General features: G+C 42.9%; 1 protein-coding gene across 1 annotated transcript in view; it reads left to right on the top strand.

Annotated features, from left to right (window-relative positions):
• The window catches only part of ACO1 (aconitase 1), a 31,501-nt gene that overhangs the window by 7,226 nt on the left and 1,771 nt on the right, over positions 1–22,504 (top strand). Inside the window, exons 3-19 of the mRNA XM_078884562.1 lie at positions 3,873–4,041; positions 4,750–4,887; positions 5,567–5,636; positions 6,264–6,447; positions 7,944–8,083; positions 8,851–9,123; positions 9,782–9,898; positions 10,730–10,889; positions 12,509–12,644; positions 13,121–13,205; positions 13,343–13,499; positions 17,472–17,596; positions 17,955–18,059; positions 18,533–18,675; positions 18,942–19,089; positions 19,697–19,819; positions 21,206–21,391. Of these exons, the coding sequence (XP_078740688.1) occupies positions 3,873–4,041; positions 4,750–4,887; positions 5,567–5,636; positions 6,264–6,447; positions 7,944–8,083; positions 8,851–9,123; positions 9,782–9,898; positions 10,730–10,889; positions 12,509–12,644; positions 13,121–13,205; positions 13,343–13,499; positions 17,472–17,596; positions 17,955–18,059; positions 18,533–18,675; positions 18,942–19,089; positions 19,697–19,819; positions 21,206–21,391 (2,459 nt within the window). The remainder of the gene's footprint in view (positions 1–3,872; positions 4,042–4,749; positions 4,888–5,566; positions 5,637–6,263; positions 6,448–7,943; positions 8,084–8,850; positions 9,124–9,781; positions 9,899–10,729; positions 10,890–12,508; positions 12,645–13,120; positions 13,206–13,342; positions 13,500–17,471; positions 17,597–17,954; positions 18,060–18,532; positions 18,676–18,941; positions 19,090–19,696; positions 19,820–21,205; positions 21,392–22,504) is intronic.

Below are 22,504 nucleotides of genomic sequence, written 5' to 3'. Positions count from 1 at the left end.
AGCAAAAAGCAGCTTCCTCCTCCCGACCCCAGCAGAACCGAACCCCTTTTGATGTTAAAGCGTGTAGGGGTTTTGCTATAGTCGCAAAATTAGCGACGAAGCGTCTATAATACGACGCAAACCCAATAAAACTCCTAACCTCTCCCACTGAGGTGGGAGTCGGCCAGGAGCTTACACACTGCGTTTTGGCGGGATCGGTAGAAATACCTGAGCGTCCCACGATGTGCCCCAAATAACGCACCGACTCGCGTAACAAATGGCATTTTTGGGGCTTAAATTTCAAATTAGCAGCCCGCATCTTTAGGAAAACCGCCCGCAACCTCTGGAGATGTTCATCAAAAGTTTTGCCAAAGACAATAACGTCATCCAAATAAATCAGGCACGACTCCCATTGCAATCCAGCCAAAACCAATTCCATCAACCGCTGGAAAGTTGCCGGCGCTGAGTGTAAGCCCATCGGCAACCGGTTGAATTGAAACAGGCCGTGCGGAGTACGGAAAGCAGTTTTAGGCTTTGAATCATCGTCCAGAGGAAGCTGCCAGAATCCCGAAAGTAAGTCCAATGTGGAGAAGAATCGCGCTCCCGCCAAGGCGTCAAGCGATTCGTCCATCCGTGGGAGCGGGTATGCGTCGGCAACCGTAATTTTGTTAAGGCGCCGAAAGTCAACGCAAAACCGCAACGAACCGTCCTGCTTCTTAACCAGGACGATCGGCGCTCCCCAAGGGCTGTTGGAGGGAGAAATGATGTCGGCGGCTAGCATGTCATCAACAGCCGATTTGACATGGTCCTTTTCGGCGGGACTCAACCGAAAAGGATTCTGGCGTATTGGCGCGCTGTCACCCGTATCAATATGGTGACGCAGCAGATTAGTGCAGCCCAAATCGTATTTATCTCGACTGAAAACGTCGGAAAATTCCCTTAGTAGTGTCTTAAGACGTTGACGCTCTAAATTTGACAGGTCCGTCGATCCCGCACAAAGCGCCTCGAGCCACCCTTCATCGCTGTCCGAATGTGGTCGCGGTGCAGGGACAGCGCCGACATGACTCGCGACGGGTTCCTCACAGGGCACCGGCGTTGCGTGAGCAAGCACGGTCCCCTGTGGGACCACCACCGTCTGCGAGCCCACATTGAGGACCGCGATGAAGGGTTCTCCTTCCCCTCTCACTATGGTCTGGGCCGGGAGTAAATCAGGTCCACTGACCCCGGCCCTAGACGGTCCCAACAGAACCCCTTGAGCCCCAATGCCCTTAGCGAAGGGCCGCCGAAGTTTCAAAGGAATCAACATTTGCGCCCCCGGAGGAACGCGCACCGTTCTATCTACGAACGCCGGCACCGTCGCGAACGCCGTCCGGCTCGTAGCGGGGGATGGCAGAAACGCCATGCGTCGGCCCGATGGGAGCTCAATGCATCCCTGGTCGATTAATATCCTAATCGGCATTTTGGCCAGGAAGTCCGTCCCCAGCAGGCACGGAACCGCCAGCGAGGAGGAAACAAAAATCGGCCCAGACAATTTAATATCCCCGACACAAATTTGGGCACGAATTTGTCCGATGATGCCAAGTGAACCCCCGTTAGCAGCAAAGAATGGCACGTTAACAGGCATCAAAGGACGGCTTTGGGCAGGGAGAATGTTATAAATCAACTCCGAAATAATGGTCGCCGATGCTCCTGTATCGACCAGGATGCGCACCTCGACCCCATCGATGTGGCCCACAACGGCCGACGACCCTGACGACGCGGCTACAACCCGATGGGCCAACACGGACCACTGGCTGGGTTCAATCTGAGTACCCAGAGCGGTGCGTGTTGGTGCCATGGTACGCGATATTGGCCCCCCCTTCGCTGCGGTGTTTGAGTGTGTGACGGGCGTGTGCGTGGGCCAAGCATGAGGGGTGCCGCGACTCGCCGGATTATGATGGTGGAGCTTGTGACGAGGGCCGGCGTCCCGTTGAGGTGTCGTCCTGCGCTGCCCAGGAGAGCGGCACCCCGAGGCGACGTGGCCCCGGAAGCCGCAGTTGTAACAGCGTGGAAGCGCTGGTGACGACGATGGATGTTGTAGACGGCTTGAACCGGCCCGGTCCTCCCGTACTCCCGCTCCATGCTGCCGTTGATGGTCGATGGCGCAAACCTCTTCCGCCGGGAGGGTGGCTGCAGCGACGGCACGCCCGCTCGCCGCCTTGCTGGCCTTCCGTCGTTGAGAGGACAGGTTTGCGTGGAGAAGACGGGCCGCTTGGAGGGAGCACATCTCTGCATCGTCCTGTGCGACAATGACGATGTCTAAGTCGTCCGCCAGCAAAAGTATCTTCTCTGTCACCATGGCGTCGACACCCTCGTCATCCATTCGTGGAAAGGCCTCCTTCGCCAGTGCCAGGAGGCTTGTGCGGTACGCCAGGGGCGACTCCTTCGTCCCCCGCTGGCGATCGTAAAAGAGTTGGCGACAGTCCGATGGTGGACCATATACCGCCGACAGCACCTGCATCGCCTTCCGCAGCGTGGAGCGCCTCTCCTTCGAAGCCGATGTTAGAGTGGCGAGGGCGTCGCTGTCGAGAAGTGCTGGCAGCGCGCGGAGAGCCTCGGCGTCTGTCCACTGTGCCATCTCCTGGTGAGCGAGGAAGCGCCGCTGGAAGCCGCCCCAGTCACCATCCTCGCCCACAAATTCCTTGAGTGGAGGTAGCCGCTGATGTAAGGCAGCGGCTGCAGAGGAAGAACGCACTCCCTCGTCCGCCTCACTCAAGTCAGCGTCGGCACGAACCAGCGATGGCATCGCCGGTCGCACCCGTGGTGACGTTCCGCCCGTTGGTGGTGACGCGGCAGGTACTGTACTCCCGCCGTTGGACGCGATGCTTAGAGCGGCCACGCCCTCAACAGCAGTTGCGGCGATGGCGGGAGTTTCAAAATGTTGCTCCGTGGAAATGGCGGGAAGGCGCTGTGATCGTCGGCTGCCGTTGCCCCGTGGCGGTCCCGCAGCCCCCAGCTGCGTGATGGTGTCGAGCATGGCGGCTGCGGCGTACAGCAGCTCGGTCAGCTTCGCGTGCGCCTCCCTCAGCCCCTCCATCGACGGCTCCCCTTCCTCCAGCTGCTGTGGCGTGGATGCGCCCAGCCCCGGCTGGTCGATGGCATCTTCAGCCGTCTCGGGCCCTCCGACTGCAGTGGTGTCTTCTGCCTCTGGTACCCCGACTCGAGTCGTCCGGCGTGTATCCATGTTCGTACTTTGTTTCACTTCTGACGCCAGATGTAGTAACGCTTATGACTCGTTCACACCGGAGTTGGAGGCACACTTGTTTATTTAACACCATACGTTGTGACATACACACTGAGGGGGTATCGGCCCCCTCACCCGTCTATCTGAGGACACACCTCTAGGCTAACCCTAGCCTGCCTCTGAGTCCTCCTCTAATGGGCTAGGGGAGGCTATCTTGGCCCGACACTGGTCAGTCGGGCCCGGTACCCAGAGTCCAGACCAGCACTGGCTCTGGCTCTGGTACCACGCCACTGGCTCGAGCCTGCGCGGTCCTGATAAGGACGGCGTGCCAGGGGGAGACCAGGGCTCTATCTAGGACGTCTTCCTCTTCTCTTCTTAGCTAACACAACACTCCCGAGCCCTTCGATACATTCCCCTTTTATACCCAACCCCTCCCTGAGGGGTGGGGCCCCGGGGGATCATAATGACCGAATCGACCCCCCAGGGTGTCTGGCGCGGACGTCGCAGAGGGCACCTGCTCGTGCACACATGTAGCCCCGCCTACTGTGTTTGTTTACCATAGGCTGCCATGCATAACGGGCTCTCTCTCTAACACCCCTACATATGTAATAATCCAGTTGGTATACGAAAAAAGGTTCACTAATATGTGGAATGTGTTGTGTGAGTGCAGAACGGCTTCCATATTCTATTCGTGTGCTGCTTGAGTCTGCCGTGCGCAATTGTGATGGATTCCACGTGCAAAAGGATGATGTCTTCAACATCATGGAGTGGAAGGAGACACAGAAGAAAAGTGTTGAGATCCCCTTTAAACCAGCCCGCGTCATTCTGCAAGACTTCACGTGAGATCCGAATTGAGCTGCATGAAGCTGGTGCTAAATTGACTGTTCTATGATTAAGTCCAGTGTAATAGTTATTGTCTATGACAATCTGGGAAGTATAGGGTTTTAGACAAGCAAATATGTGACTAACAGGAATAACACATGGATTATTTCAAAATGTTATGGTGTCTCTGGTTTATGTAATAAGTTAACTAGGAAGCTGATAACACTAGTTTTAATATTAACGCATTTATTGTCTCCTGTTCAAAGAATGCGATGAGATGTTCTTTATCTGCTTTCAAATCTAATGTCGGTGATGCATCGCAATGTTTTTGATGGTTTTCAAATGCACTGTCAATTTGTCTGATGGAATTTTAATAACTATGTGTAATTTAGTTGCATATTGAAGTGTCTACCCAGGTCACTCTTGAAAATGAGACTATCCTGGTCTCTTTAATTCTCTACCTAGTTAAACAAAATAAACTTGAAACTTGTCTTAATTAATTGATGTTACCTTTCACAGGCTTTGAAGATGCCTGAAAAGATGAATATGCAGTAAAGCCCCGCCATTTTGCCAATATTAAAAATTGAACTGACTCGTAGTAATTAAACCATTATACAGTCCTTGAGTTTTTATGCTCGTGAAGGCCACCTGTAATTTGTAGGAGCCTCTGGCAAAAAAAGACATTGACATTTAATTGCATTAATACTTGTATTTTCCATCCTTAGTGGTGTCCCAGCTGTGGTGGACTTTGCGGCTATGAGAGATGCTGTAAAGCTGCTCGGAGGAGACCCTGAGAAGATAAACCCCATTTGCCCTGCTGATCTTGTTATTGACCACTCTATTCAGGTTGACAGCAGTGGAAAGTGAGTAATTTTCAAGGATCGTTTTCTCATTGAACTGCATTATCCTGTTATATATATGATGAGAGTAAATTGTTTACATTTCAATGAACAACCGCCCGAGGTTAAATATTAAACCATATCTAGTACGGCATTCCCTCGTTATCCACAAACTTGCTGTCTGTGATTTTGGCTATCCACGAATCATATCTGGAAACCTAAACAACTGCATCGAGAGAGAGCAAGTGATGAGTTAAAGTGACGAGAGAGAAGAATATGATGTGAGAAAGTGATATAGAGATGTGCTATTTTGACAATGTCCATGTATTTAATAGCTTATGTATTTTTAATGGTAATTTATCCCAAATATAGGTTTTTGTAGGCCAATATAATTATCCGTGAAATTTACTATTCACGAGCATCTCTGGAACGTATCCCTCGTGAATAACGAGGGAGTATTGTAATGTCACAAAAAAAACACTGTTGAGGAAAGCAAGAGGGATTCACTTCAATTATCCTTCCCGAGTTAGGGCTGGGGAACTCTGGTATGGTGTTGTAGTGTTACGAAGTGAAACAGAGGAGAATGTGGTTGGATGGGATGGAGGGAGCTTGAGCCATGGACCTGTCCTGGTTGGAGAACATAGAAGGAAAATTAACAAAGCAATGGCAACTAAACTTAATACATTCATTCCATTACATCCAGAACCGAAAGTCTTAACAAGAATCAGCAATTGGAGTTTGAAAGGAACAAGGAGCGTTTCGTTTTTCTAAAGGTGAAGTATAATTCGTTTCTAAGTATTATATTTATTTAATATACATAGTCACAAGCAGCTTTCAATGATATTTGAATCTTTTATTGAACACTCAGTGCGACTGAACCAAGCAATTGTATACTGTTTGATTTAATTTAAGGCTCATTTTGAAAGTTATCTGTGGAGTCATTCTGAACAAGTTTGAAAAAAAGTTCAAGTACTGTGAGTGGTGAATGTTCAAGAGAATGGTTATTGTGTTCTGGTCTCAGCTTGAATCCCATTTTAATAATTAACTAAAAGTAATCTGTAAAACAACTGTCCCATCCTAACTATAGTGAGCTAGTTGTTTTTTGACAAATATTTAGCAGTGGACTCTTGCCTGTTCAACAATACATTGTTGTAAATGTTTCTAGATACAGAGTAATTCGAAAATATGATGACAGTAACGAAAAACTTTACACACGTAACGTTTAAACACTGGCTTTTATTTTTAAAACATATATCTGATGAAACGATTAGAATAAATGTAAACAGTGATGACAGCATGAACTTGAGTATTAATTTCTGGATAATTTGCCTTTTCATAATGGAGTTGTTGAATTAGTGAATATTAAATGCATTTACCCTGGTTCTGTTCGTTGCTTGTAGTGGGGGTCCCAGGCATTCAGGAATATGCAAATCGTGCCACCTGGTTCAGGCATCGTGCACCAGGTTAACCTTGAATATCTGGCGAGGCTGGTGTTTGACCTGGGTGGCCACTACTACCCAGACAGTGTTGTGGGCACTGACTCGCATACTACTATGATCAATGGACTCGGCATACTTGGATGGGGTAAGAATTTTCCTCTTTTTTTATGCCTCTGTTTGCTTGCTCCTGCTATGGCGGGCAAAAAGGGGTCAAAGTATATTGACGTGTAACCCTTGATCCAAGTGATGTTGTTTAAGATTAATGGATAAACTGTGCCATAATTGTAGTCTGTGTCTTCTTTTAAAGACACGGTATGCAATCGAGACTGCAGTGTATCTATGCGTTGTTTCATTGTCTGCTTATCTATGGGAGCCACAATATATAATTATCAGGACACTCCCGAAAACAATGTTGGTGCTCAGTGAGGCCTTTCTCAGTGAACAAGTGTAAATATAAGAGCATGGTTTTGTTGGTCACCTTTTATGTCACCTGTGATCTACTGCCAATGTGAACCGATGGCCCATAGCATGACGAGCAAAATACATTTATTCCATTATAACGTTCCAGTTTATGTCTCTGTGCAGAATAGGAAGAGCGAAATAGCAGATAAAATAAAACGTGGAACAGTGCAATTCTGCACTTAATGGGAGCTCTATCCATTGTGTTAGTAACGTTAACTTTTTACAGCTGATTAAAAGATAAAAAAAAGAAGAATGTGATGCAGCCCAACCTGCATAACAAGATGTGTGGATAAGAGGGTCATGGAGTAGAAGAGTTTAGCTTTATTATAACAGGATTTTTTGTTAATCTTATCTTTCTCCCTTGGAACTGCAGTGATTTGCTGTTAACTGCTATGCTGCACCATTGGAGCTTTGTAGTTCAACCTAATTTCTCTTGAAAATTACGTGATACACAGTCCCTACAGTGCAAATACAATAAAGTTGGACAGTTTAAATAAATTTTGTTGATGGAATGTTTTGCCCATCAGTAAATAACAAACATTTAAAAGCGATTGTTTACTGTAAAAAAAATCTATTGTACAAAAATATAATTTGTGAATTATTAATGTTTGTTAAACACAGCGGCCAAGCTGGGTTTATTTGCTCAAGATAAAAAAAAGTTTCAGATTTGAAACCTGGTTGTGGATGTAATTTAGTATCCACAAGTGCATTCGAAACTTTAAATCTAATCTCAGGAGAATATACATACCCTTCTGGATAAGTGCTAAATAGTGTCTGAGATGACCAGCATTCAACATATTGAAAATATACCAAGCTTTAATATTTTCACTTATCATGAGTTTGAAGTACTTGAATAACACTGTAAATTAATTCTTTACATTTCTCTGAAGTAATACATTCTTGTTTCAGAGGTGATTATACAATCACTATAATCAAATCCTGATCAGCCGATGGGAATCAGATTCTGCTACAAGCCAGTCAGATACTATCATCTCAGATTGGATTTGGATAAGATTTAATTGCACTTGATCAAACCCAAACTATGCACCCCCTTGAATGCATGCATTGTGTGGTTGGATAAGTTACTTCTTTTCTCAATTAGAGATTGTGTACGTTAGTTGGACATAACCAATCAAACTTATAAATGTTGTGACCAAAAACATGACTTTATTTTGTCAGGTGTTGGTGGGATTGAGGCAGAGGCGGTGATGCTTGGGCAGCCTATTAGCATGGTGCTGCCAGAGGTGGTGGGATACAAGCTGGTAGGCAAAGTAAACCCAATTTCCACCTCAACTGATGTGGTCCTCACCATCACGAAGGTTAGTAGAACTTAAATTGATTTAATATAATTTGTTGCATTACAGTGTTATGTCATGGATTCCAAATAATAAAGCAAGTAATGGGACCATTTGAAATATAGTCAAGGTCAGAGGTAAAAATTTGAAAGCAGGTATGGTTAATGTTTGAAAAATGTAATTATTGATGTCAATTTATTTTAAATGGACCTGTATTTCTATTTCATAGATATATTATTGGGTCTTTCGGTAAAGTCACGTAGACAGGTTAAAAGAAAAATAACAAAAAACTACGACGTTTAGGTCGCAACACAATTTAAAACCCTTATAAACAGTTTGCCATGGGAGATAACCCCCCTTTTCCTGAAGATGACCGCTTGTGTTGCGATCGAAACGTCGTAGTTTATTGTTATTTTTTGTTATTTTCTTTGAACCTATCTACGTGACTTTACTGAAAGACCCAAGAATATGAATTCCTGCAGTCACGAAAGCTTTATGTCAACAATGAGCATCATTTTGAATACTTTTCAGCCGATTCACGTGATATTTACGGCAAAACTTTTACTTTACCACAGTAATAAGTTGTATACTATTTTGACGCAACGTTTTAAATAAATGTTTCGTGTTATAATGTTACGTGATTTTGTTTCCTGGTTGACATGTGTGACAACAGCATGATTAAACATTGTATGCAATAATGAAGCTGCAGCAGTCCTTTAAGCATGTGATCCCGGCTTTTCTGTTTGAATGTTTTAATACCCATTTCCTTTTCCTTCCCGTGCATACCGCAGCACCTTCGTCAGATCGGTGTGGTTGGAAAGTTTGTGGAGTTCTTTGGGCCTGGTGTGCTGCAACTTTCAATTGCGGACCGTGCCACCATCGCCAATATGTGTCCCGAGTATGGTGCCACGGTGGGTTTTTTCCCTGTGGATGCTGTCAGCATCAAGTATCTCCAGCAGACGGGCCGGGACCAGGAAAAAATCACCATCATTGAAAAATACCTGAAGGCTGTGAAGATGTTCAGGGACTTTGGTGATTCTTCTGAAGACCCAGACTTTACTCAGGTCTGGTTGTGATATGTGTTTGATAAAAAAAAAATCATTATGTTTTGATGATCCACTCACTTGTAGTTTACACAATTGTTTTCTGAATGTGATTAACGCTTGTCTTTTGTTTAAATGTAACATTGCTCATATAAATGCTTTGGCGATAAAGAAGCAGCCGGTTCCTACAATGTAAAAGGACAAGTGTTTTTATAGAAATGTTTTCTTAATCTTAACTGAAAGTATCTTATTCTTTATGTATATTGGTCACCAAGTAATACTACGTATTTATATTTTTATATTTTACCATTTCTATACTACATAGGTATTGCTTTGTGGAGTCCATATTTTATTTATGCCCCCCCCCCCCACTCCTATAACTCATTGCTACCCAAAGCAGCCCTTAACTATGAGGACAAATCTCAAGTTGGACTGCCTAATGCATTTTTGGAATCCATTTGAACTGAAATATTGAGCTGTAATTTTAAGGCATTAGACATTTTGGATGTTTATGCATTTTCAGAGAGGACATTATAAAATGTGCCAGCAGAGGCCTTTGGAGAAAATGAGCTGGATAATTTCTTGTTATTTGGCTTAACATTCATTGCAATGTAAACTGGCGTGGCTGGCACATTTCGGTTTCATGTTGTTGTGTGTGCTCGGGTGCTACGTGTGTTAGGTGGTGGAGTTGGACTTGGCCTCAGTGGTGCCTTCCGTAAGTGGCCCCAAGCGACCTCATGATAGAGTTGCCATTGACGACATGAAAGTGGACTTCCAGAGCTGTCTCAACGCTAAGGTGTCATTATCTCAAAGCACATGTGTTTGCTATAGGAAACAATTAGTTGTATTAATGACAGTTAATACTGGTTCTTATGTAGTATACAACATTCATCTCTATAGAGTGCCATTCATATGAACTGGAGAAGCTTCGTATTCTTCACAAGTATTTTTTTTCTGAAAACTGGAAACATAATTTGTTAACACCCTTATGGTTGAATGTATGTTTTAATATACTTTAGGTCATAGCATTGTGTTTAAAGTTAATATTTAACATTAAGTGCAGCTGTAGTGCCTTATCATTAAATAAACAATAGATGGATCCTGCACCTTGCATTTAATATTAAGTGGTTATTAATTTTCTACGTTGGTGTTGCAATTGTAAAAGAAAATGTGTGAAAGGCAAAGATCATTTGTTTTACCCTTTTCAAAATTATCCCCTTGTAATTTGTACAAAAAGCCCAGGGGGGGACATGAGAGAAGCACTGTGGATTAACATTGTGATTGTGCAATGTACTCTGTTGATTTAAATCTAGATTGAAAACTCATTTCTTTAAAATAGCTTTTTGTTTTTAGTTTGTTGTCCTTCCCCTGCACTGATTATCACGGTTGGCTACGTATGGCGTAAAATAAATTAATCATATATACTCATACTCATCTACATTGGGATGTCAGTGAAAACAATATAATTTTTCTGTGCTGGTACATTCAGTACTACACATTGATAACGGTTTTAAGAGCATTAATTTCACGTACTATATTGAGACATTAAAATTACCTTCAAACTCACTCCAGTGGTGGTATAGTCTTCTTTTATGAAAGTAACATACATTTTGTTTTGTCAATCCAGGTTGGTTTTAAAGGGTTCCAAATACCGTTGGAGAAACAGAAAGATGTGTCTCTCTTCAAATATGAGGGCAAAGAATACGAGCTGAAGCATGGCTCTGTGGTGATTGCTGCCATCACCAGCTGTACCAACACCAGCAATCCCACAGTGATGCTGGGAGCAGGTATATGGGTGAACATGAGCACCTTTTTAAAAGTGTTCTTAGGTTGATATATACATCAATTACATCTATGTACAATCCTAAGTTGTCCATGTACTGGCTTATCTAATGCTGGCTCATGGCTATTAAATCCTTAACATGCCATAGTTTGGTCTCTGACTAAGGCCTTTTCATTAAGATATCTGTTGAATCCTAAAAATCCTAAGTGTATAAGTAAATAAGTAATGTTTTCATTTCAAATATGCCTTTATATACATAATATGAATACAGCTATGAAGACATGTACAACATATAAAACACATGCACGCAGTCCTGTCTAAAATACTATTTACTATATTACCATTTGTTGATCATGACTTGAAACCCGGACATCATAAATATTGGCAAGCTCATGGGCAGTGTGTAATAATGCTTTGTGCTGCCCCATATGTGCTCGTTCATTGTTTATTTTTTAACTCGTTTTGAATCTCTTATTAATACAAACATTGAAATAAAGATTTTTTTAATTATAAATGTAGTGATGTATATTGGGTCACTACGGCGTTTAGCGCCAGCTACTGATAGAAGATGTGTCGTTAAAACCTGCCACCACCCGACACAGCCAACTAGTCAGGGTTGTCACATAAACAGAACATGCCAATTCGTCACTAGTACAGCACACCGGTGTGTTGGAGAGTCAAGCCACAACATTTACAAACCGAATACGACGTTTCGCCAGTATTTACAACTAGCTTCATCAAGCGTCAGCCAGATTTGTGGAGAAGTTTTACTGTTTCGTTCCTTTCTAGAGGCGTAGATGTATTGATCATCCTTCTGCGTTCTAACCCAAAAACCTCTTATGGATGATATTGGTCGCGAAAGCCTACGTGTTAAACTGATAGAAGAGTGGAACTGCGAGTGTTAGAGCCTCTCTCTGACACCAGAGTATGTTATGGCATGGAAGGGGGTCCTATGGGGCATGGTTCTGGTGACTGTCAGAGAGAGGACAGTTAAGGACATGACAGTCTGGTTGAATCTGAGAGGGCACGTGACCAGGACAGGGTAAGAATGTGGGCCAAAGGTGGCGAGAGGGACACGTGGTGTATGGGCCAGAACCTTCTGGGAGGATCCAGAAGGGGGCGTGGCCGAGCGCGGAGCCAGGCCACACTCAGGGGCATAAAAGGGAGGTCCCAAGAGCCGATCAGGCCTGTCTTCTGGAATGGCACCCGCTGTGCAACGTCTCTTCGGTCTCCTGTCTTCACGCTCGGCATCGTGGGTCAGGCAGTGTGTTAACTGACCTGACCCGGTTATATAGTTACCCCATGGTGGTTACCACTAAATAGTTACTTCGTTGTACGTTTATATAGTTACCCCGTTGTGGGCAGAGAATAAACGTGTTGCCTCCGAAGTCAAATGAACCCACTACATAAAGGTTGGATGTTTTATATTTGTAAAGATTTGAGTAGAATTTAATTATTTCATATTTCGTCTTTGTTATAATTGTGTCTAGTTTACCAAGCCAGTGCTCAGACCATAGCTCCTCTTCTAGATTATACACGTGTTAACAACACAAAGCTTATTCACATGGTTGAGCAGTTGAACATACATTAGAAAATTTGTGTTTAATTTTCTGCATTTTCTAGGTTTGCTCGCAAAAAAGGCGGTGGAGGCAGGGCTGAGTGTGAAGCCCTACATCAAGACTAGTCTGTCTCCAGGTAGTGGCGTCGTGACATACTACCTCAACTCCAGCAAGGTCATGCCCTACCTCCAGAAGCTTGGGTGAGTTTCTCGCACACGTTAGTGTACACTCTGCAGATACTCGTGTCAATCAACGTGAACAGTTTTTCTTTCATACGGACCACTGTTACACGGCTTTAGAAGATAAGTTATCCACAAAGCTTGGGGGGGAATTTGTGTCAGCTAACCACGTGGCTGCCTTTCCTGCTTGGCAGTGGTTCCTCTTTGTGCCTCTGAGTCATTCCCTCTGAGGTTGATCGAATACTGTGCAGCGTGTTAAGAGTTGCAATTATAATTATATTTCAGTATTTAAACCTTATGGTTAAGTAATAAGATTCATGATAACAAACTTTTTCTCACCTTGAGCCATTCCAGCCATGCGCTATCATATCCGCTTCTCCAAATCAACATCCACTCAGCTTTTATCAAATATTGCAATGCACTTGCCTCTATTGTTTTTTTATTACATTTGAGGGGGGAATGATGGAATGCGCTGACAAATAACTATCTGTTGACAGGTTTGAGGTTGTGGGCTACGGCTGCATGACTTGCATTGGCAACAGCGGACCTCTCCCAGAGCCCGTTGTTAAAGCAATTGGAGATGTAAGAAATGGCACCTGCAATGTTATTTAAGCATCGCACGTTTAACTGTGCTATATAGATTTTTCTTCTCCGTCTAGCATGTTCTGGCTATATTGCTCAACAGCTTATATAAAGCATGGCTTCTGTGTTGCTGACAGAAAGACCTGGTGGTCTGTGGAGTTCTTTCGGGCAACAGGAACTTCGAGGGCCGGATTCATCCCAACACACGCGCCAACTACTTGGCATCACCCCCACTGGTGATCGCCTATGCCATTGCTGGAACTGTTGACATCGACTTCCGAACTGAACCATTGGGTTTGTTGTCATTCCTTGAAACTTCTTCGTCTGCATTCACAATATCTTACCAGACATTTTTTTACGTTTGTGTTAAGCACTGCCCATGCATTTGGATGGGATACACGACTGGGGTGGACGGTGGGTAGGGTGGGAGGCGTGATGTCGGCACACACGGCTCAACGCATGGACACGTGCATTTTCCCGCACGCCAGCCAGCCAGCAAAACTTTTTTTTAACGAAGTGTAAAATAATGCCAACAGTCACTCGCACTAAAGCTACTCACCAACACTCACACTACCACTTATCCACTTACAAATAGTCAGAAGGACTTAACAGCACTCGCCAACATTTACAAGTGTGATAGAATGAATAGTACACCGTCCTATGGATCCGCAGCCATGGATAACGTCGGTGATCAGTGACATCTGAGCCCATCCTGCGTGACCCCCTTTAACCAACTCATTCCGACCAGCGTGGTGAATTATTGTTAATCAACCCACATCACCGACAACCCAAAGTGAATGAAGAAGCCTTCATCCTGCAGTGCATTAATAAAGAGCTGTAAATATTTGGATTACAAATTGCAGCTACTGGTGAATGAAATTATACTCTGTTTTACAGTGTTCAACATAAAACACACCAACTGTAATGCATGTCAGAGACACTGATCATAACCATCCGTCTTTGAGAATCATATTTACCAACATTGAAATTCTGTAAGCATTCAACTTTTTTATATATTTTATTAGCTGTACTACCCGGCTTCGCCCGGGACTTGGATCCACCACGGCCGGCCGCCTTTGTCTCCCCAGTGGCGATGTTCATACGCCACACCAGTTACTCGTTTTGAGGCTGAGTCGACCTAGGGGAGGCCCAGGACCGGTTCAAATAATCGTCACCGGTGGTGGCCGTGATGACTACCTTTATTTAATAAGCAGGCTACAGTCTAAATTATAGACTGCCAGTACACCCACCCAGCTTAATAACCAGGCTACAGTCTACATTATAGACTGGCAGTACGCTCACCCAGCTTAATGACTATTTGTACAGTCAACATTTAAAGAATCGATTTTTGGCGCGTCGGGTTTAAAAGTAATTACACAGTTGTTTTTTCATCAGAAATGGTAATTGTTGTGGTTTAACGCTTGAACACACCGGTGGGCTAAAGCAGTGAACTATTAGTCTTTTATCAACGGGACACTTTTTTACTGATTGGCCGTGTCGGGTGGTGGAGGGTTACAACACATTAATAAATAAGGCGATCTAAACCCAATAACGTTGTTTATGAATAATGGTCGCGAAAGCCTACGTGTTACAAATTGACTAACTTTACTTGATAACCAGGCTACAGTCTACATTATAGACTGCCAGTACACCCACCCAGCTTAATAAGCAGGCTACAGTCTACATTATAGACTGGCAGTACACTCACCCAATTTAATAAGCAGGCTACAGTCTACATTATAGACTGGCAGTACGCTCACCCAGCTTAATGACTTTGTACAGTCAACATTTAAAGAATCGATTCTTGGCGCGTCGGGTTGAAAAGTAATTAGACAGTTGTTTTTTCATTGGTATGTAATGTTTGAAAGTTTTCATAAGATTTTAAATGTATTTTCCCCCCGGGCAACGCTGGGTATATCGAGTTTATACCACAAAGTCGTCGCTTGACACGGGTGGGGTGTCGAGGCCTAATACCGTGCAGAGCCTCCGGCCTCGCCTAGATTGCCCACCCGGCTGAGGCTGGGTACCGGGGCCGTTACCCCCCCCCCGCGCTACAATAATACTGTGTAATCGCTATAATTTTATTATCTACCGACCCTATAATAGTAATTGTACACATTGTGGTGGGGGGGGAGTGAAGAGGACGTGAAACTTTGATCAATTTACCTCAGAGTCGCGTGGTGGGTGTCGAGGCCTAGTACCGTGCAGAGCCTCCGGCCTCGCCTAAATTGCCCACCCGGCTGAGGCTGGGTAGGGGTGCCGTTCCCCCCCCCCCCCCCGCGCTACAATAATACTGTGTAATCGCTATAATTGTATTATCTACCGACCCTATAATAGTAATTGCACACATTGGGGTGGGAGGGGAGTGAAGAGGACGTGAAACTTTGATGAATTTACCTCAGAGTCGCGTGTTAATGCGTGCGTATATTTTTAACGGGAATTAAAAATGGCGTCCACCCCGCAGCTAATGCGTCGCTACCCGTTGCCAGGGGCAACCGCCGTCCAATGAAACTGCGTATGGTCCGGCGACACACAGACACACACACAGACAGACAGACAGATTTGCGATTTTATATATATAGATCTATACTCAGTAATAAAGTAAGAATGTCAGCTTTTCAGACAATAACAGGTAACAAATGCTTAACCCCTTTTATGGCAAATGAAACCTAACCCTTTATACATATCTTAGCTGCAGAGTGTTTAGAAGCATATCAGTCAAAAAACGATTATTGCCATTTAAAATAGTTGCATAAATAAATTATGGTAGTGCTTTTTAACTTGGCTGTCAATCTAGTTGCATGATTAAAATCTAACTTGTTTTTAATGTTGTACAGTGATGATGGCAATTGGTTTAAACCATTATGTGCTTGGTTAAAATGGTTAATTATTCTTTATTATGGCCTGTGATCATTTGTTGGAGGGTAGTCTGACACCTAGTGGTAAAAAACAATTGTACGAGAAACCCACACGTCCTTTGGATTTGACCGTCCAGCCATCTATCTGTTCCTCTCAGCCAGAAAATCTTTTGTTGGCTGGGAGAAACTTCTTATATAGAGCCCTGTGCCTCTCCACCTTTCTTTTGCCTTCTCTGTCATGCATATCCCAATTTATCTCGATTTCTCGCTCTGTCTCTGTTTTATCTGTATTTATGTTCTTGTGGCCCCTTTTCTACATCCTCTAAATTCCTCTCCTCCCAATGAGGGAGGGGATATATATGCGCGGTGACGTCATTACCACGCTCGCACACACTTGTGTGCCAGGCAGACAGGCTATTTCGAATATAGTATGGTATGAATCTTGACTTAAAGCTTTCGTGACTGCAGGAATTCATATTCTTTTGGTCTTTCGGTAAAGTCATGTAGATAGGTTCAAATTAATAAAAAATAAAATAAACCAAAAACTACAACGTTTCGATCACAACACAAGCGATCATCATCAGGGGGAAAAAAGAGGGGGAAAGCTGCTGAGACAGGCTGTTTTTTAAGGTTTAAAGTGGGTGTAGCCCAAGGGCCATAAACTAAGTGCGCGGGTCTAGTGATGTTAATGTGAGAGATTAGAATGTTAGTGTGAGATTGCAGAATTCTCTAAGACGAAGGTACTTTGTAAGCCCACTGGCTAGCAACAAAGATTCGTTCATGAATCCATCCACATATACAGACACACAATTTAAATCGAGATGGGTACATACTCAGCAATCATTGGAAGGACGTCATCAACCAGTTTAAGTCATAACTGGCTGTGATGTTCCCATTCTGCCACCTTCCAATGTTAGTTGTTATTTTCTCCCTGGCTTAGGCTCTCCGATTTTACATTAACAGGTAAAAAAAAATGTACACCAACATAGCCACCTCCGTGCGCTGACCTCGACGTGGCGGCAGCTCTGCGATCTCACATCAACATGCTAATTTATCACATTAACATAACTAGCCCCGCCCACTTCGTTTATGGCCCTTGGGCTACACCCATTTTAAACCTTTAAAACATCCCGACTCAGCAGCTTTCCCGCTCTTTTTTCCTCCAGATGTCGATCGCTTGTGTTGTGATCGAAACGTCGTCGTCGTTTTTTGTTTATTTGATTTTTATTAATTTGAACCTATCTACGTGATTTTACCGAAAGACCAAAAGAATATAGCATGGTATGATTATGGTGCCAACATTTCAACCACACTGTGCAAATTGCCACCTAATGATAATTCTTTAACAATGGAAATTACCTGAATGGACATAATGTGTATACTTACCATTGCATTGCTGCCTGTTTAGGTATAAATGCGGATGGAAAGCCAGTGTACCTGCAAGATATTTGGCCGACCAGAGAGGAAATCTACGCAATAGAGAAATTGAACGTGATTCCCAGCATGTTCAAGGAGGTCTACAGCAGCATCAAGGTCAGCTCACACCACTTATGGGATTGAAGCCTTGGAAATTAAGTAACGTTGAATGTAAATGAGAAAGTGATTCTTATTTATTTTGTTAAACGCACATTTTATTAGGATTGGGAGATGTTTTTTTTGATCACCCTTGAGGCTCTTTGCAAACACTTTACAGTGTAATTTGTGTATGACTTGCCTTTAAAGCACCTACTGTTTTTCTTTAATTGCTTTTTAAAACATTGTGTTTGATGATTATTGTAGTCTGGAAGGTAAATGCTTTCATCATAAATTTGGATTTTACATTAATAAATTCAATTGTGTTTTGTTTATGTGCAATCAATGTAGATTTATTGGTATTCTTTCTTTTCCCCAGACGGGGAATGAATGTTGGAATTCCTTGGAAGCCCCGATCACAATGCTATATCCTTGGGATCCATCCTCAACATATATAAAGTCTCCTCCATTCTTTGAAAACATGGTAATTTGTTAAATTCACACGTGTGTTCACTTGAGTAATTGTTACATGCTGTGTAGGCAATGTGGTTGTTTTTGTATGTCATTCCAAATTGTGCATTATACTGTATTGGGAATAAAAACAAAACAAAAACCTCATCAACTTTATCATTTGCAATGCCTTATATCGATTAAACGATATGTTTTGCTGTTATATATCAGTGATGTTAAAATGGATACAAATTGATATTTGTCTATTATACATTTTTGATAAGACAATCTTATTCATGGATGCGTTGAGTTTGATTTGTATTTTCTTACCACTGCTAATCCAGTCCCTAAATTATTTGCTTTGTTTTATACTGTATTACATTTAAACAGGTGAGGCTTATTTAACAAGCTTATTTAAACACCATATTGTGTTTGTGATTCCACATGAATGGGTTTGTAATGTCATTGATGAAACACAATGATGCTCCTCTCACTTATGCCGTCCAGATGAGGGAATTGCCTCCATGCCAGCCCATCTCCAATGCATACGTTCTGTTATTCCTGGGGGACTCCGTCACAACGGACCACATCTCCCCAGCTGGAAACATTGCCAGGAACAGCTCTGGTGCTCGCTACCTTGAGGGACGGGGGTGAGGGTCCATACGTTTTATGTCTTCTGTAAAATGCATTTATCCGTATAGAATTCTGTCATAAAATTTAGTGTTGAATGGATGCATTGGCTAATTGCTGGGGTTTTTATTTCATATTTCATGTAAGCTAGTTTGAACTGTTGAATGGACAGGTAGTATGGGCAGGTGGTAGATGGTGACTTATTTTTGCTTATGGTTTTGTGTCGGTGTACAATTGAGATCTTGTGGTTCCATGTTGACATGTCCACTTGCACGCCTTTCTCCAGAATCACCCCTCGAGAGTTCAACTCGTACGGCTCTCGCCGAGGCAACGATGCTGTGATGGCTCGAGGGACGTTCGCCAACATCCGCCTCTTCAACAAGTTCATTGGAAAGGCTGAGCCCAAGACGATTCATTTACCATCAGGAGATAAAGTAAAAGGAATAACTATATATAAACAAACACTTGGTCTGGTATAATATTTATAATAACATGTATGTTGAGAATAGGTTTTTCCCTTTTTTCTGGCAACAAAACAGGTGTTAAGACCCCAAACTGAAACCTTGTACAAGGAATCATGCTAGATTTGAAGCTTTCGTGACTGCAAGGATTCATACTCTTAGTTTTTTCGGTAAAGTCACGTAGGTAAATTTTTTTAAATTAAAATTAATAAAAGTAATAATAGAAATATATATAGATTTTATTATTATTTTATTTCTATTATTACTTTTATTAATTTTAATTTCATTTTTTTACCTACGTGACTTTACCGAAAAAACTAAGAGTACAAGGAATCATGTCTGCATTAACCACAATGCTTGTGGTCAGAATGCAAAACAAAAAACATACTCCGATACGATATGCATTGTCTTTGAAACTGATTGGTCCACACCAGAGACAGCTTTCTTTGGAACCTCGTCTCAAATGGTGTTAGACCAGAGGACGCCAAAAATTCATGTATGTTCTTTTTAAATATCGTAAAACATAAACTTTTTTCTGACTTCAGTTGAAATAAAAACAACCTTTGTAATGTGTTCACAGCTGGATGTATATGATGCAGCAGAAAAGTATAAGCAGGAGGGGCATCAGCTCATCATCTTGGCTGGAAAAGACTATGGCTCTGGCAGCTCGCGGGACTGGGCAGCCAAGGGGCCCTTCCTTCAGGTTGGTGCACCTCTGCGTCCACTTGCGTAGCTATAGGGCGTTTGATTTGTTTACATGAACCGATCCCTGTGCAAGCATACATCCTCTAATACTAAGTGCGCACTACAATACGGTAGTAACTGACAATAATAACATACGGTGATAGTATTGCATTGTATTATAATATTATTATAGTGTTGTTTGTTTTAACTTTTTTATGTAACGGTTGAATGTATTTGGGTTTAGTTGCTGACCAATGGTAGGAACTATTACTCCTTTGGTCGTGCTGTCTGTTGCTATCCGCTTGATGCTCTGGGCCTTTAGACTCGTGTTCAGGCAGCTGTGATAAAAAAAAGATGTATCCACCAGGGTAATTTCATTGAGCATGCTTGTTGTTGACTTGTTTTTCTGAGCTTAATATGAATCACAATAGTATGGGGCAGTCAGTACGATTTGGGCCGTTTGTATTATAAATCTGCTGCATTGTTAAGTGGTATGGTCACAGATGGGGCCTGTGTTGAATATTTAAACATTTGTTTTATTCTATAATTCATTGCAGAGGTGATAATGTATGGAATTGTTCAAAATGCAATGAATTGCCCATTCATCCCTAGTAAGCAAAATGCCTTTCCTGAATACGGTATATGTAAACTAACTTTAAACACTCCAGTGTAACAACATTCTAGCAAGGTGTTTCGATTTTCAAAACAAATTATAAACTTAATATTGTAAATATATTGCAATATCATCTTGCAGTAAACCGTCATCAAATTTTCAGTGAGTAAAATGCAGTCCCTTGACACATGGGTGATGTCTCTTCTCTTTCCTAGTAATTCATCATTAATAAGTATAACCCGTAAAAACAAAGTTTTTCACTATAAATCCTTTATATGCGTGGCAGCGAACTTAATATAAAGGATTTAAAAATATATTCGCCTTTGGAGGACGCGGGGATCAATCCCGCGACCTTTGGCATGGGAAGCGAGGGCGCTACCAACTGCGCTACTCCGCCACGGCCTGTGGAGGGGTTACGCTCTGGGCTCTTACACTGTGACGTTCAGTCAAAGCCATGAATGAGTTCTATTTGAATATATGTAAAATAATTTGTTTTTGCCTAAAAAATGTAAAATTTTGGGAATGTTTTTTCACGAACATTAATTGTCTCGCACAATGAGTCTGTGTGGAAAATGTCAGCTCGATTGGATCACGGGAAGTGGGTTAACAAACGACCGAAAGATTTGCACGGTCGTAAGCAAGCAAGCAAGCACGCAAGCAAGCACGCAAGCAAGCAAGCGAACTTGATATAAAGGACTTAAAAAGATTTGCAGTGCCCTCTGTATCAGTACGTGGTTCATCAAGCGCAGTGAATAAACATACAGTACTGACACTGTTTCCACTTTATTGCAGGGCATAAAGGCGGTCTTGGCAGAGAGTTTTGAACGAATTCATCGCAGCAACCTGGTAGGCATGGGCATCGTGCCCATGGAGTACCTGCCAGGGCAGACTGCCGAGACGCTCGGCTTGACAGGACGGGAGCGCTACACCATTCACATCCCGAAGGAGCTGCGGCCCGGGATGACCATCACTGTGGAGGTGGGGCAGTGGACGATGATGCATTTGTGCTGATGTACCTTTATAGATCCTGCTGTATTTCGCCTTCAAGATAAACAACATTAATTAAAGTGATTATTATTTTTAAAGATATTTATTTAAAGGACTGCGTGCTGTATGCTTTGATCTTTCAGTATAAACACACTGACACATTAAACTAATTTACGAGGTTTTTGTAATGCTTTTTTGACCAAGGTGATGAAGTCATATGTGCATGTTCCCACTAACAGCGTAAATAGTTTGTTTCTTGTTTCTTGTTGTTAATTGTTTTTCCAACAACAAACCATGGGACGGGAATATATTGAGGATACCCTGTATTGAAAAAGAGAAAGAAACGTGAAAGGGAAGGGATACCCTGACGGAAGTCCCCAAGAGAGACCGAGATGGGCAGTACGATGGAGTAGCAGACAGGGACGGGTGGAGGGGGAAAAGGAATGACCGGGACAGGATGTTGGGAATGAGACGGTAATGAGAGGAGAGGGAAGAAAAGGAGGAGAGAGAAGAAATGAGTAACAAGAAGTGTCACAGGGGGTGGGGAGAGGGCAGGGAATTCAAGGGCGGGGGCCACATGACTTATAGCAGGCTTGAGATCATTTATATGTAGATTAGTTGCCATGTTGCTGCATTTGTATCCATGTTCCTGTAACATTTTTATCGTGTTTTTTGGAAAAAGCAAATGTTATCCCAATTAACGTTTAACTGGTTAAAGATAATTTGTTATCCATTTTGATGAAAAACACACATTTTTATTTTGCATACTTAACATATTTTTCGAGAAACTATTTTAAATTGAGAGCAGAATTTAGCTTTTATGAATAAAAAGATTATGATATTGATTGTGGCAACACATAGATTGAATCGCAATGAATGAGGAAAAGTAATAGTGTGTCTATATTTCTCAGATATGCATAGCAGTGAAAATAACAAAGAAAATAACAAAAAAACAAGGTGGTTGATTAGGGGGGAGGTCTCCGGATTAACAGGCGTGAACATGGGAGAAAGCCATAAACAGCGAATGCCTTACATGCCACCATACCTTGTCACAACTGTTGCAGAGACAACATCTGTCCTGCAGTGTTTGCTCTTTTACAGTAA

Source organism: Lampetra fluviatilis, chromosome 3 (genome assembly GCF_964198595.1).
Source record: "Lampetra fluviatilis chromosome 3, kcLamFluv1.1, whole genome shotgun sequence".
Taxonomy (NCBI): domain Eukaryota; kingdom Metazoa; phylum Chordata; class Hyperoartia; order Petromyzontiformes; family Petromyzontidae; genus Lampetra; species Lampetra fluviatilis.
Note: the sequence above shows the minus strand (reverse complement) of the source record. Positions and strands in the feature narration are given on the sequence as shown.